Raw genomic sequence first — 16573 nt, 5'->3', positions numbered from 1 at the left:
AAATACAAAGGTAGATAAACTTAAGTTCCCTAATTTACTTCTTCATTTGTAAGTCTAGTTGGGATGTCAAGAAACCAAATTAATTCTTTCAGTATAGGTTAAGTCAATGATCAAATACAGAGAAATGACAGGTTTCCTTAAACTGTTTTAAGAATAATTTTGTATCTAAATATGAGTTGGGTGTGGTGGCTCACGCCTGTAGTCCCCCAGCTACTTGGGAGGTTAAGGCAGGGGCTCACTTGAGCCCAGCCAGGAGTTTGAGACTGCGAGTGAGCAAAGATCATATCGCTGCACTCCAGCCTGGCTGGCAGAGTGAGTCCCTGTCTCAAAAAACAGTACTTTTGTATATAAATAGAAAAATATTCACTTGGTAGACCTTATAGAACATAGTATTCCCCCAGATGAAGTATTTCCTTCAGAAAATCTAACCTGAAGCATTGGCTGGGGTGACGGTTCCCGTTCCATCGGTAAGAAAGTAAGGCTTTAGCTTGGACATGGCTTCTATGTTGCTCCCATGGCGAGGAAACTCATCTGTTTTAACTTCAATAAGACCTAAACAAAGGAAAACCAATTACTCAAGATTAGTCCAGGGACAGAAGTGTGCTGGGAATGGTGGGTTTCTCTGACATTAAACATGAGGATTCATATTTAGCAGAAAAGTTGTAATACATAACCACTTTGATTACAACAGGAGGAAAGTACACACAAGAATTATTGTACATGAAAACAATGTATGAGTATGTCCTTATGAGACACCTGTGTTTTCCAAATCCATAGGCCTTCCTGAGGAAAGTAGCTACCAGGGACCTGTTTGTGCCAAATTCTGCTATGGTTTGGGTCATAGTACTTGACTGGTTACAAGTGAGTGGATCAGGGAGTCTCAAAGTCAATCCTGCACTGCTGGCTGGACATAAGAGATGTCAGTTATCAATAAGGGAGCTTGATGGAAGCACTCTGTATTAGAAAATAGCAAGTGACCCCAAAAGATCCACCCTTTAGAAATGGGAAAGGGAGATCACACAGAAGCAGCGAGAAGTAATGGGTGTCCACTTCTGAGGAGGTTGAGCCTATATACAGGAAACAGGTCAGCTGGTGCCTCCTAACAACCATAAGCCAGTGCTCCAGGTTCTCATCAAACCTGCTGTATGTGCACATCAGTCATGGACACTCTGGAACCAATGGTGCCTGAGTGCTGACATAGTTCCCACATTACCGTGTTCTGTAAACCCAGCATACCCCCTCCCCACGTTCATGTATCCAGGACATATCTTTGCAACCTGAAAAATATAACTAAGATACAATTTCTAAAGATTTCTATGTATTACTCTTTTATATGTTACTCTTACCTATAAATAGGTTGATGTTTAATTAAACCATTATGATATACTCACCTTTTCCAGATGACACCAAAACTGGTACAATCTCTTTGTCAAAATGGCCAGCTTTCTGTGCATTCTCTGTCCTATTCTGGGACAGAACTGCAACCTTGTCCTGATCTTCTCTACTCACTTGCCATTTTTTGGCTACATTTTCAGCTGGGAAAGGAGAAAAACAGCAAAAAACCAACATTTTCATGAACTGGCATTTGATAGCTCAAGTTATCCACATTTGACCAAGCATTGACTGACCACACATGCTAGCAGGCTCATGGTGGCCTGTGCAATGCTCTGTGTGGGGTGGCCCTGCCTGCCACCGACAGTGGGTTTAGAAGTGTTGCAGAGACTCTCAGAAGTCATACTTCTCTCCTTCCCTTTCTATATAATCGTAAACTTACAGACATTTCCTTCACCTAGAGTCACCACATATATTTCCCCTCCATTTGCTTGAACATTTTCTTTCTGAACCATTTGAGAGAAAGTTGGAGATACAATGCCTTTTTACTCTTAAATTTTAATTTCAGTGTGTACTTCCCCAAAACAAGGCCACTTTTTTACATAAGCACAGTTATAAAACTCAGGAAATTGGGCGAAGTGTGGCGGGTCACACCTGCAATCCCAGCACTTTGAGAGGCTGAGGCAGTAGGATCACTTGAGCCCAGGAGTTTGACCAGCCTGGGCACGGTGAGACTCTGTCTCCATTAAAAATAAACTTATCTGGCCACGGTGTGTGTGCCATGTAGCTAGCAGTCCTAGCTGCTTGGGAGGCTAAGGCAGGAGGATCACTTGGGCCTAGGAGTTCCAAGTTGCAGCAAGCCATGATCGCGCCTCTGCACTCCAGCCTGGGTGACCCTGTCTCACAAAACAAAACAAAAATCAGGAAATTTAACATGAATCAAACACTATTATCTAATCTTTGGTCCACATTCAAATTTCACCTATTATCCCAGTAATGTCCTTCTAGCTCCTTTATTTGTTCAGTCCAGGAGCCAATAAAGAAGCATGCATTGTACTCAACTACCAATCTCTCTAATTTGCTTTTATCTGTAACAGTTCTTCAGACTATGCTTCCTAAGCTTGATATTTTTGAAGAACATGGGCCAGTTCTTTTGTTAAGGATATCAACTTTGATTTGTCTGTTTCCTCAGGATTAGATTAAGATTCTGCCAAAAGGGAGGTATACCACTGAATGATAGTATGCTTTTTCTCAGTGAATCTTTTTTTTTTGAGACAGAGTCTCACTCTGTCACCCAGGCTGGAGTGCAGTGGTGCAATCTCCACTCACTGCAAGCTCCACCTCCCGGGTTCATGCCATTCTCCTGCCTCAGCCTCCCGAGTAGCTGGGACGACAGGCGCCCACCACCAGGCCCGGCTAATTTTTTTGTATTTTTAGTAGAGACAGGGTTTCACCGTATTAGCCAGGATGGTCTCGATCTCCTGACCTTGTGATCCGCCCGTCTCAGCCTCCCAAAGTGCTGGGATTACAGGCTTAAGCCACCACGCCTGGCCTTCTCAGTGAATCTTATTAGGACACAAATGACAATCAGTTTATCCCAGGTGATGTCATCTTTGATCACTTGGTTAAAACGGTTTGGTATTCACCAGGTTTCTAGCTTTTAAAGGTTCCATTTTTCATTTATAAGTAATCAATAATTTATGGGAGGCTCTTTTTAGATTATCAAAATATATTCTTCCCCATCATATTTTCACCCACTAGTTTCAGCATTCATTCATGATTTTCTAACTCCAACATTCCTTCTATTGGTAAGGTATTAATTGAATTTTACCATAAAGAAAAGCTTTTCCTTTTCTCCCATTTATTCAGTTATTTATATCAGGATGGACTCATACATTTTCATTTTATTGAAGAAGTTATAACTCATTACTATCATTACTTACTTTGATGCTGAAATTGTTCAAAACTTGGGCAGTTATAACCCTTTAGTATCATTACTTACCTGCATGCTCAAATTGTTCAAAATTTGGGCAGTTATAACCCGTTCCTATCATTACTGACTTTGATGCTCACATTGTTCAAAATTCCACTACAGGAAGGTGGAAGCCCTGTAGGCTGCTGCCTCCTGTGGACTTCTGACATGCCCCTCAGCATGTCCTTAATTTTTTAGCATTTTTCCCCCAGCCTTGGAAAGTTTGGTCATTTCTCCAAACAACCTTAGTTCCTTTTAGTGGAGAAATGTATTTAGAAGATCTGGCTGTCAGGACTGCTTGTTGTGAATGGTTTGTCATTGTTTCTAGGTCTCTTCAGTAGAAACTTCCATATGTGTAATTTATAATTTTACATATGCACACACACTCACCTTGAGTTCATACTGCATTTTGAGTTCTCCAAAATGCAACCTCACACCACAAGCTACATTCTTCTCTCTTTCCATATTTGTAACTCTCTTCTACAAATGTGAGAATTGGTCAGGTGTGGTGGGTCACACCTGTACTCCCAGCACTTTGGGAGGCTGAGGCGGGAGGATCCCTTGAGCTCAGGAGTTTGAGGCCAGCCTGGGCAACATGGTGAAACCCTATTTCTACAAAAAGTACAAAAAATTAGCCAGGCATGGTGGTGCACACCTGTGGTCCCAGCTACTCAGGAGGCTGAGGTGGCTCAGGGGGTTGCAGTGAGCCAAGATTGAGCCACTGCACTTCAATCTGGGTGACAGAGTGAGACCCCTGTCTCCACCAAAAAATAAAAAAGTTATTGCTTTGCTTTCCATGTCTTGTCTTAACTTACCAAGCTATTCTTCCTCTTTTTTTCTTTTGGATGAGGACTCACTATGTTGACCAGGCTGGAGTGTAGCAGCTACTAACAGGCAAAATCATAGTATACTACACAACCTCAAACTGCTGGCCTCAAGTGATCCTCCCACCACAGCCTCCCTAGTAGCTGGGACTATAGGCACCTGCCACTGCACCCTATAAAAGCTATTCTCTTATATACACTTCTAGAAGCTTTATAGCTTTTGCTTTTACTTTTAAATCCATGATTTATCTCAAATTAACTTTTACATATGGCGAGGGAGGGATCTAGATTCATCTTTCCCATGTGAGTAATCTGTTGTGTACCAGCACCATTTGTTGAAAAGACTTCAATTTCTCCATTTCATTCCACTGATGGCTTTGTTGAAAATGAGCGTAAGTCTGGGTCTGTTTCTGAACTTTGTTCTCTTTCTCTGTCCTTATGCCAAAACCACGCTGTCTTATCTACCACGGCTTTATAGGCAATGTTAAAATCAGAACGTGTAAGTGCTATTTTCTGACTTCAAAATTGTTTTGGCTATTCTGAGTGCTTTGCATTTTAAAAATACACTATTTACTTATTTATTTAGAGATAGAGTTTCACTCTTGTTGCTCAGGCTGGAGTGCAATGGTGCAGTATCTTGGCTCACTGCAACCTCTACCTCCCAGGTTCAAGCAAGTCTCCTGCCTTGGCCTCCAGAGTAGCTGGGATTACAGGCGCCTGCCACCAACGCCTGACTAATTTTGTATTTTTAGTAGAGACGGGGTTTCACCATGTTGGCCAGGCTAGTTTTGAACTCCTGGCCTCAAGTGATCCACCTGTCTTGGCCTCCCAAAGTGCTAGAATTACAGGCATGAGCCACCGCACCTGGCCTTACACATTTTAGAATCAGTTTTTAATTTCTAAGAAAAAGTCTGCTGCAATTACGATGGGATTACAATGGGACAATAATTATGTGCATATTTTTAAGTGACCGCCTATGGGTTACAATATGGATCCTTAACTTATAACCGTCTACTTAAGACTCAATTCTGTCCCATTTCACATAAAAATTTAAGGACCATATGAAAGTGCAGCTCTATTGTTCCCTCATCTCCCTCTGTCCCTTTCTCCCTTCCTTCTTTCCCTCCCTTCCTCTCTCCCTCCCTCCTTTCTTCCCTTCCTTCTCTCTCTCTCTCTTTCAAAAGAGATAGGGCCTCTCACTCTCTCACATAGGCTGGAGTTCAGTGGTGCTCAGTGCAGCCTCGAACTCCCAGGTTCAAGCAATCCTCCCACTTCAGCCTCCAAGTAGTTAGGACTACAGACACAAACCACCATGCCAGGACTTAATTTATTTTATTTTATTTTTAGTAGAGATGAGGTCTCGCTGTGTTGCCCAGGCTGGTCTTCAACTCCTGGCCTCAAGCAATCCTCCTGCCTCGGCTGCCCAAAATGCTGGGATTACAGGCATGAGCCAACACACCTGCCTACCCATCCCATTCCTAATTAGCCATATCTGTTTGTAAATGAAGAAGGAAAATACAATCTTTTATATTTACCTTCATAATTACAATTTTTGGCACTACTCATTCTTTTGTGTAGACCCAAGATTCCATCTTCGGGTATCATTTCTCTCAAGCCTTCTTTAAGAGCTGGGGTCTCACTTGTCTTTACCTACCCCCAGGTTTGGAAGCTATTCTTTTGTTGTTGTTGTTGTTGGAAGCTATTCTTTTGTTGTTGTTGTTGTTGTTGTTGTTGTTGTTGAGGTTTCATTATGTTACCCAGACCGGAATGCAGCAGATACTCACAGGTGCAATCACAGTAGACTATGATAGCGTTGCCTAGGCTAGACTCAAACTCTTGGACTCCAGCAATCTCCTGCCTCAGCTCTTGAGTAGGTGGGACTATAGGCACATACCACTATACCTGGCTCCTTTAGTATTTCTTGTAACATAGGTGTGCAGGCAATTCTTCACTTTCATTCTTATTTTATTTTATTTTTGAGACAGAGTCTCACTCTGTTACCCAGACTGGAGTACAGTGGCATGATCTTTTTTGTTTTACTTTTTACTACAATTTGCTAAGGTGCAATTTTTGCCTTGTCCATCTTGGTCTTTGAACTTCTTTTCACCCCAAATTTGGAAATTTTCTTCAGTTTTTTTCTGCCCCATTCTCTCTCTTCTTTATTTATGAGATTCCTATTCCATGCATGCTAATCCTATTTATTTTGTCCCACAGACCAACAAGGCTGTTCATTTATATATTATTTTTTTGAGACAGAGTTTCACTCTTGTTGCCCAGCCTGGAGTGCAATGCCGTGATCTTAGCTCAATGCAACCTCCGCCTCCCAGTTTCAAGTAATTCTGCCTCAGTATCCAGAGTAGCTGGGATTACAGGCATGCGCCACCAGCCTGGCGAATTTTGTACTTTTAGCAGAGACAGGATTTCTCCATGTTGGTAGGGCTGGTCTTGAACTCCCGACCTCACGTGATCTGCCCACCTTGGCCTCCCAAAGTGCTGGGATTATAGGTGTGAGTCACCACACCTGGCCTATTTTTTAATTTTATTTAATTTTATTTTTTGAGACAGAGTTTTGCTCTTGTCACCCAGGCTGGAGCGCAATGGTGTGATCTCAGCTTGCTGCAACCTCCACCTCCCAGGTTCAAGCTATTCTTCTGCCTCAGCCTCCCAAGTAGTTGGGATTACAGGCATGGGCCACCACATCCAGCTAATTTTTGTATTTTTGGTAGAGACAGGGTTTCACCATGTTGGCCGGGATGGTCTTGAACTCTTGACCTCAGATGATCCACCCGGCTTGGCCTCCCAAAGTGCTGGGATTACAGGCATGAACTAATGTGCCTGGCCTGTTCATTTATTCTCCATTATTTTTCTCTGTGTTCTTCAGGTTGTGTATATGATCTGTCTTCAAATTTCCTGACCCTTTTTCTTCTGTCTCCAAGATGCTGTTAAGGCCATTCAGAATTTTTTTTTTTTTTTTTTTTTTTTTAAGAGATGAGGTCTAACTATGTTGCTCAGCCTAGTCTCAAACTCCCAGCCTCAAGTGATCCTCCTGCCTCAGCCTCCCAAGGTGCTGGGATTACAGGTGTGAGCCACCATGCCCGGCCCCATCCCAGTGAATTCTTAATTTCAGATTGTGTACTTTGCAGTTCTAGAATTTCTATTTGGTTCTTGTTTATATTTTTTCCTTTTACTCCTGAGATGTCCACATCTATTCCTCTATGAAGATTATATTTTTCTTTGTATCTTTAAACGTATGTAAAATAGAACCTTTAAGATCCTTGTCTGCTAATTCTAGTATTGCAGGGTCTGTTGACTGTTGTGGTTTTTTTCCACCCCGGCTGTAAGCTATATTTTCCTAATTCTTTGTGTATCTAGAAAGTTCTTATTGCACGCTGAACATTATAGTTGCTATATAGTTGGACACGTGGATTTTACTATCTTTAGAGAATATATTGAGTTTTGTTTCCACAAGCAGTCAAAATACTGGCAAATCACCTTGGTCCTTTTGAGGCTTGTTTTTAAGCTTATTAGTTTGGGTCTAGAGTAGCTTTTACTCTATGGCTTGGGCCCTACCCCTACACTGTGGTCTTTGAGATGTCAGTGGAGTGTCCAAGGGGTTCAGTAAGGTTTCCACTCGCTTGTCCAGAACTTTTATCTCCTAGTAATCCATAAAATCTCCAGTTCACCTCTCCCTTGCAGCTCTTTTCTACTAGGCCTTATAAGCTGTTATCTACAAGTTTAGTATTTGATCAAAGACTTAAGGGGACCCTTTTGCAGATTTCTGGGGTTCTTTTTTTCTTCTCCCCCTTATTCTGCCCCACAAACTCCAGCCATCTCAGAAGCCCCAAATTCTCTGTCTCTTCAGATCACTGAGACCACTGTTCCCAGCTTAGGCTCTGCCTCCCCATAAGTTTGGGAAGTATCCCAGGTAGAGACAGTGACAGTGGGGTTTTCCTTTCTCTCAAGATCTGTCTTACATGAGTATTAGTCAAAACCTGAAAACAGTGGCTTCATATATTTTCACAAATTTTATGCTTGTTTATAGTAGGAAGTCTAATCTTTGTCAAGTACTCCATCATGACCTGAGCTTTTTTTTTTTTTTTGTCCTAAACAAGAGCAATTTATTTTCTCACAGTACTGGAGGGTGGAAGAGTACAATTCAATCCACAGTACACCTTGGAAAGGGCTCAGGATCTGCATTTTTAATGACCACCTCTAGTTATGGTTGAGGCAGTTGGTTACACAGTATCTTCCATGGTCTGCTTGTGTTCTTATAGCCTTCTCTGTTGTGGCTCTAAATTGAGAAGTGGTCAAGATGCCTTGAGCTTCTCATTGCTTCCCATATCTCTTTTTTTATTTTGAGACGGAGTCTCACTGTGTCGCCCAGGCTGGAGTGCAGTGGCCGGATCTCAGCTCACTGCAAGCTCCGCCTCCCGGGTTTACGCCATTCTCCTGCCTCAGCCTCCCGAGTAGCTGGGACTACAGGCGCCCGCCACCTCGCCCGGCTAGTTTTTTTTTTTGTATTTTTTTTAGTAGAGACGGGGTTTCACCTTGATAGCCAGGATGGTCTCGATCTCCTGACCTCGTGATCCGCCCGCCTCGGCCTCCCGAAGTGCTGGGATTACAGGCTTGAGCCACCGCACCCGGCCTTGCTTCCCATATCTCTAAGCCCTTCCTTCCTTCCTTGCATTCATGCACACAGTTCCCTCTTCTTGGAATCTTGTACTTTTCCCCATTACCTTTTTCACATATTTATATGTTACACAGAACCAGAACCATTGCTGCAAGCATCTGAGCAAGGTGCTTAAGTTCTCAGGGTTTGATTCTTTAACTCTAAAATGTCTATTCTGTTTCCTAACTTTTACATGTGTACTAAAGAAATGAGTTCTTTTGATTTCCCAGTTGCTTTGCCATTAAACCTAGACCACAGGACCCTTCAACATGAATGACCAATAACCCAATTGTGTAGTACAAAAACTACAGTTAGGTATCAAAAAAAAAAAAAATTGTTTATCTCTGTTACTACGTCTCACTATTTGTGGGCCCTGTTCCTTCATTTGGTAAAATGAGGGGGTGATCCAGAAGAACTCTGAGGTACTTCCCACTTCTAACATTCTCTGATAATCAAGGGTTCACAAAGAAGAGAATACTCACTTCACTTCAGTTAATCAAAGAAGAGATACAAAAATCCTTAAGACAGTCTCTGGCGATGAGGATGAAAGCACCTAAGAAGCAGATTATTATATGGTCTTTTTAACCTTTTTAAAGTTAATATAGTTTCAGCTATGTCTGCCTTACCTGTAATACCCATATGATAGTTGTGAAATGCATCTGTAAGACCATCACAGAGTATACTGTCAGTCAGCAGCATCTCACCTATCTTTACTCCTGTTCTCAAGTGAGCCAAGTGAGGAGCCTAGAAGTCAGAAATAAAAATGGATTTAGGCTTAGTTATAATTAGTCTTTTCCCCAGAATACAACTCAAAACTATCTAATATTTCCTAAGTCTTCATCTAGGCCCCTTTGCAGCCCTTCTCACCAGTTCCAGGTTCTCAGCCAGGCCAGGGTCTAAAGACCCCTGAAATTAGCAGACTTCATCTTTCCTGTTGTTGGGAACCATTAGTCTCCTACCTACCCATTTCCAATTCTCCCTCAAAACTACCCATTCTGTGTCCTGTTTCCTTAAGAGTCCCATTTATTCTTTCCATCGAGGCAATGAATTATCTGTTAAATGAAGAAACCTTCTAAGGGCTGAAGTAAAGCCAGCAATGTGTTACCTATTTTAATGGATGATATAATATCTACAGTGAGAATAATCAGGCTGCCTAACTAAATGATGGGGAGGGATTTCTGAGTAGCGGCCAGTCTTAACTCTCACCAACTCAATCGCAGGTATATTAGAATGGAAAGAGTTATTGATGGGACTTACAGTTGGAAGAGTTGTATTTGAATGCTGGCTCTGGGCCTCAGTTTCCTAACCTGTAAACTGGGAATGATATCATCTACCCTATATGGGGATGTTGTGAACACATGTACAAAAGCACCTGGTAAAGTACTACACAGATATCAGTATCATCCCATTAAAATCACTCCGATTATTTTTGCTACCATTAGCCTGCCTCCTCCTGAACCTCAGCAATGGCTGGGCTGAATCAGCTTCTATCTAGGGAATGTGCTGCTCACCCCCTGAGCTGCCTAAGTAGGAAGCAGGAAATATACTTTTTCTTTCAACCGCTATGCCAGTTTGAGGTATGGAACTTGGTGAAACAAATCGTGCCTGGCAAACCTACTGGAGAAGGGCACCAAGAAGGTAAGTGGCAACATTTGTTTTCTGCCTTTTACTCACAATGGGAAAGAAATTTAAAACCAAGGACATCAAGCAACTAATATTATGAATTTAATTCAGAAAATATTATATGCTTTATTAATAGTTTAGAAAAAGTATATTGGGTTCCAATCACACAGGCTGATACACTTTTTCATCAACCTGGATTTCCCACCCAAACTGAAGAATAATTCACATTCAAGTAGCGATCAAGGTTGTCACTTCTGTGCATTTGTTCACTGGTTCCGGCTTTGATATGCATCAGTTTACTCTGTTCTGGCACAGACATGAGTTTCTTGGTGTGAGGTCAGCGAAAGCCATCTCACCAGAGAGGCCTTACCTTGCTCATGTTTTCCATGCCTCCGGCCACCACGATGCTGGAGTCTCCTATCCCAATTGACTGGGCTGCAAGGCACACAGCTTTCAGGCCGGACCCACAGATCATCTGGCAGCTCCACGCTGGCACAGAGTAGGGAATTCCTGCACCCACACTGGCTTGTCTAACAGGATTCTGCCCACAGCCTAGAAAGAGGAACACAGAGGAACACAGAGGACTCTTAGCAATCAGGGAGAAAGACAAAATGTCACGGTGCAAGTGCGTGTAAAATTACCAGTTGGGTTATCTGCCACTTCTGAAAGCCTACAGGTCAGGTAAGTGCCCACTGGAGACAAAAAGGCCTGTCTACACTCTCCACCTGTCATACTCTAGCCCTTGAATATATCCTGTCTTGTGCTGCTCTGTAGGTATTTCATAGATATAAGCTTTCTCCTCCATAAAGAAGTTATTAATACCTTAAGAAAGAGGTGTCATCCTCATCTTTTGATAGGGCTTAAATAGCCAGGCGCGGTGGCTCACATCTGTAATCCCAGCACTTTGGGAGGCCAAGGAGAGCAGATCACCTGAGGTCGGGAGTTCGAGACCAGCCTGCCTGACTAACATGGAGAAACTCTGTTTCTACTAAAAATACAAAATTAGCCAGGCGTGGTGGCGCATGCCTGTAATCTCAGTTACTCGGGAGGCTGAGGCAGGAGAACTGCTTGAACCCAGTAGGCGGAGGTTGCCGTGAGCTGAGATTGCGCCACTGCACTCCAACCTGGGCAACAAGAGTGAAACTCCGTCTTAAAAAAAGAAAAGGCCGGGCGCGGTGGCTCAAGCCTGTAATCCCAGCACTTTGGGAGGCCGAGACGGGTGGATCACGAGGTCAGGAGATCGAGACCATCCTGGCTAACACGGTGAAACCCCGTCTCTAATAAAAAAAAAATACAAAAACTAGCCGGGCGAGGTGGCGGGCGCCTGTAGTCCCAGCTACTCGGGAGGCTGAGGCAGGAGAATGGCGTGAACCCGGGAGGTGGAGCTTGCAGTGAGCTGAGATCCAGCCACCGCACTCCAGCCTGGGCGGCAGAGACTCCGTCTCAAAAAAAAAAAAAAAAAAAGAAAAAGAAAAAAAAAAAAGATAGGGCTTAAATAAGCATTATCAAACCTATGTCTAATAAACACAGGATATAACCTAGGCATTATCAGTGTTTCTAACTAGCGCCATTTGCTCCCAAGATCATGGCTTAAGACACTTGAGAAGAAAAGGGGTTACTTAAAAAGGAAAACCTTTGACAAAAAGCAGTTCTGTTCTTGCTTAGCATCCATCACACTATGCTTAAATGGTTATATAACAAGATATATACAAACTCAGAATTCACAAATACTTTTTTTTTCTTATTCGGAGTACTGAAACATAAATATCTTTTTATAATTCAACTACAGGACTCTCAATCACCATTGTCTGTTATCAGAGTCAACGGTAAATGTCTATACAGTGATTACTCTATTCCAAGTTTCAGATATATTCATACCTACCCCCCTTCCTTGGTGAGTTTGTGGGGAAGAACTAGCAAATAAGTCACTGACAAAAACTTGGAGATTATATTCATCACAATGTTATCAATCTGGGATTAGGCTGGAAACTAAAAACAGGCAAGGTTACCTCAGACTGAAAATACATGCAGGATCATATACATATCAAAAAGACAGGCCGGACGCAGTGCCTCAGGCTGGGAGCAGTGGCTCACGCCTGTAATCCCAGCATGTTGGGAGGCCAACCAGGGCAGATTACTTGAGGTCAGGAGTTCGAGACCAGCCTGGCCAACATAGTGAAACCGTCTCTACTACAAATACAAAAATTAGCTGGGCATGGTGGCAAGTGCCTATAATCCCAGCTACTCAGGAGGCTGAGGCAGGAGAACTGTTGGAACCTGAGGGATGGAGGATGCAGTGAGCTGAGATCGTACGGCTACATTCCACCAGCTTAGGCGACAGAGCGCGACTCCATCTCAAAAAAAAAAAGAAATGAGGTGCTAACATAATTAATAATGCTAGCATTTAGCATACTATGAGCTTCATGAGAATGAGAATTTCTATCTGATATGAGCATTGCTTATCTCCAGCTGCTAAAATAGTGCCTGGCACAAAGTAGATGCTCAATAAACATTTGTTATATAATTGTAGAAAGTATCTGGCTTAAGGAATAAGACCAATCTAAGTTCAAGTGCTAGCTCCACTTCAAACTGTGACCCTGGTAAGTCATTTAACCTCTCAAACTCTCATTTATTCATTTGTAAAATGAAGATAATAGGATATAACAGACTTGTGGGGAAGATTAAATGAGGTAATGAAAGGAAAGCACTTAGCACAGTGCTTTAAAAGCCTTAAACTTAGTAGACATGCACCGGTAGTCCCAGTTAGCTCAGAAGTTCAAGGCCATGGTGCACCATGATTGTGCCTGTGAACAGCCACTGCACGCGTGCCTAGGCAACAGAGACTCCACTTCTACAAAAAATTTGTTTAAATTAGCCAGGTGTGGTGGCCTGCTCCTGTAATCCCAGCTATTACAGAGGCTCAGGTGGGAGGGTACCTTGAGCCCAGGAGTTTGAGGTTATAGTGGGCTCTGATTGATTACACCACTGCATTCCAGCCTGAATGACAGAGTAAGACCCTGTCTCTTTAAACAATAATAATAATAATTAATTAATTAGGAAACCCAAAGAATCAGAAGGTGTGGGCACTCTCAGGACTCAGTTATATTCCTCTAGGGAGTATTATGCCCCATTTGCAAGGGGCATGATGTAGCACCTATTTTCCAAGCTCAGAACAGAGTCCTAAGAGGCACAGGGAACTTACCTGTATTGCTGGAGCCATACTCCCAGCACTAAGCACAATATAGGGCACACAGGAGGAGCTGAATAAGTTTTTGGTGAATGAGTGACACTCTCAGGTAATAAGGAGGAGCAGGCATACTTTCCTATCCATCAGGCTGGCCTTGCTTTTTTTTTTTTGAGACGGAGTCTCACTGTGTCATCCAGACTGGAGTGCAGGGGCACAATCTCAGCTCAGTGCAAGCTCTGCCTCCCAGGTTCACGCCATTCTCCTGCCTCAGCCTCCCGAGTAGCTGGGACTACAGGCGCCCGCCACCATGCCCAGCTAATTTTTTGTATTTTTAGTAGAGACGGGGTTTCACCGTGTTAGCCAGGGTGGTCTTGATCTCCTTACCTCATGGTCCGCCCGCCTCAGCCTCCCAAAGTGCTGGGATTACAGGCATGAGCCACCATGCCTGGCCGGCCCTGCGTCTTAAGAATGAAAAGGCAGTATAGGTCAGTGGTCTAAGTTCATTCACAAAAAGCATATTAATGAAGCGAAGTCTTTTTGTTTGTTTAGAGAAAGGGTCTCAGCATGTCACCCAGGATGGAATGCAGTGAGTGACACAATCACTGCAGCTTCAAACTCCTGGGATCAAGTGATCCTCCCACCTCAGCCTCTCCAGTAGCTGGGAGACACAGGCCATCACGCCTGGCTAATAATTTTATTTTTTGTAGAGACAGGGTGTTGCTTTGTTGCCCAGGCTGATCTCAGACTTCTGGCCTCAAGTGATCCTTCCTCCTCGGCCTCCCAAAGTGCTGGGATTACAGGTGGGAGCCACTCTGCCTGGCCAAGAAGCTGAGTCTCAAACTGGATAGAAGCTACTGACAGGGCTGGAAGAAGGGGCCACAGGAGGAATCTTAACAGATGGAACTCTGAGCAAAAGCATGGAGGCAATAACTTGAGAGAGTGAGTGTGTGTGTGTGTGTGTGTGTGTGTGCGCGCGCGCGCGCGTGTTTATGGGCTGTTTCTAATAAGCCTGACTTCTCCTGGAATCACTGAGAGTTACCTGCTGCCAAAACATGTCCAAAGATGACCTCAGACACATCTTCTGGAACCACAGTGGCCCTCTTCAAGACTTCTTTGATGACAGTGGAGCCCAGGTCCTGGACAGGAACAGTAGCTAAGGCACCATTGAAGGTACCTGCAATAGAAAGGCGGAGAGCGCGGACATCACAAGCCTGTGGGTAATGTAGAAACCACCCAGGAGCAGCGGGACCTCATGAGGCTGTTTGGCAAGGCCACCGCGAGGAGGCAGTGCCCCTCCTCCCACACCTGCTGGTCTGAGCAAAGGTCAAGGTGGGTGCCAGGACTCGCAGTGGCCGAGGGCCAGACAAGCGACCTTCGGAACGGCCTAGGGACGCCGCTGTACCCCTTCTATTTCCCCAAATCCGAAGGACTGGATGCGGCCCCATGGTTCCCAAACAAAAGGAACCGGCGGATCAAGGGCTTTGAAAACCATGCTGCACGAAGGAGACGAAGTCGCGACTTCCAGCCATTGTGTGACAGCCCGACCCCAGCCCAAAGCCCGGCTCAGACCACCTAGCAGTTCCGCCCCTGCCACAGGCATTACCGATGGCGCCTCCCGGACTCGGCCAATCAGGGGACCCGCAGGAGAACGCCTTCCTACGCCAACCAATGGAAGACGCAGGCCACGCGATAGCTCTACCCCGGGAGCCAATCAGAGCACAAGGGACGGAGTGCGCCCATCAGGAGAGGAGAGGGTGGGGCTGTCGCGCCAGGTCAGGCAACGCCGGAGGCCCGGGATTCCAGGGATCCCGCAGGTCCTCCAGGCTTGGCCTGAGCGGCTTCCTCCATATACGCTCCCCTCCTACACAAGTCCGGCCCTCGGCGCTCCTGCCGAAGCAGCAGGCGCCTCGGACTCTGCGCGAGGCCCGCCGGCCGCTCACCTATGATGGTCCGCGCCGCCGAGACGATGACCACGGGATCTGAGCCTGCATTCATCCTGCCCACGACCGCTTCTCCTGCCGCCGTCTGCCCTGCGCTGCCTGCAAGTTAGGCAAGGCTCCTCCTCGCAGCCCACAGGCCGCGCCACGGGCGGGACCTGAGGTAGCCCCGCCCCCTTCCCCCACCTCCTCGCGCATCCCACTGTGCGCAGGCGCAAGGCCAGTGCCGGGGCGGGCCGGGGCTCTAGGGGCACAGGGCGGAAGCGAGGTTGGGGTCTGGGGCTGCGTGCAGAACCGGGAACTTCGGACGCATGTGCAGAGCTTCTGAAGACCCCAGTGTTTCTAGACACCCCAGTGTTGGAGTCCCCCGTCTTGACGTTTTGGGCTTTTTTGTTTTAACCTTAGTTTTTCGAAACAGTAAAGAGTGAGGTGTGACAAAAGACTATCTCTCGTTCAGCCCAGGACTGGAATCCCACGGGCGAGAATCTCGAGTGAGAGCCTGGCCCGCCGCGGGTCTCAGCACAACTCTAATGGGTCGTTTTGCTCTCGGCTGCTTCGGGAGGTCCTATGCGTTTCGCCTGGCGCCAGTCATTCGCTCGCGTGCAGGGCTTGCTGGGCGCGTCGGTGCGAGCCCCCGTGGGGCTGGCGCCCCCTGGCCTTCCAAGATCAACTCTGGCGGTGAAGGGGTGAGGACGCCGGCGGCGTCTTAACGTCCCACAGTGAAAAGTTACCTTGGTTGACGTTTGGACAGTGAAAGGAGCATATAACAAGTGGGGTCAGTTTTGTTTAAAACCCTTGCTGACTTCCCAGCCTCTTACTGGGCAAAGTTCATAATTTTTCTGAGCTTTCTAGGGTTTCTAGGCAAGCTTATGCGGGCCACCATTACAGCAACTTGTTGGGAACACCTGGATAGTGGAACAAGAAAACTTGGTCACAAAGTCATGAAGGGGAAAACTGTTGACGGACCTGGAGAATCTTCCTGAAGAACTTTAAAGTAGATTGAAAGAATCATTAAATCCTGGTAACCTA

The 16573-nt window shown here is 45.1% G+C and overlaps 1 protein-coding gene and 1 long non-coding RNA gene across 2 annotated transcripts in view; one reads left to right on the top strand and one right to left on the bottom strand.

Moving 5' to 3' along the window:
* ACAT2 (acetyl-CoA acetyltransferase 2) overlaps positions 1–15741 on the bottom strand; it is an 18124-nt gene extending 2383 nt beyond the window's left edge. The window contains exons 1-6 of the mRNA XM_023219077.2: positions 15548–15741; positions 14647–14781; positions 10791–10972; positions 9424–9541; positions 1392–1535; positions 430–552 (exon numbers count right to left, since the gene is read on the bottom strand). Coding sequence (XP_023074845.1) covers positions 430–552; positions 1392–1535; positions 9424–9541; positions 10791–10972; positions 14647–14781; positions 15548–15602 — 757 coding nt within the window. The 5' untranslated portion in view covers positions 15603–15741. The remainder of the gene's footprint in view (positions 1–429; positions 553–1391; positions 1536–9423; positions 9542–10790; positions 10973–14646; positions 14782–15547) is intronic.
* LOC111547339 lies at positions 15358–16573 on the top strand. The gene is made up of 2 exons (XR_002733094.1): positions 15358–15707; positions 16002–16573. It is a non-coding gene; the product is annotated as an uncharacterized LOC111547339 (long non-coding RNA).

The sequence above is a fragment of the Piliocolobus tephrosceles genome, chromosome 5, assembly GCF_002776525.5.
Source record: "Piliocolobus tephrosceles isolate RC106 chromosome 5, ASM277652v3, whole genome shotgun sequence".
Taxonomy (NCBI): domain Eukaryota; kingdom Metazoa; phylum Chordata; class Mammalia; order Primates; family Cercopithecidae; genus Piliocolobus; species Piliocolobus tephrosceles.
The sequence above is the reverse complement of the archived record's forward strand: the minus strand, read 5'-3'. Positions and strand labels throughout refer to the sequence as shown.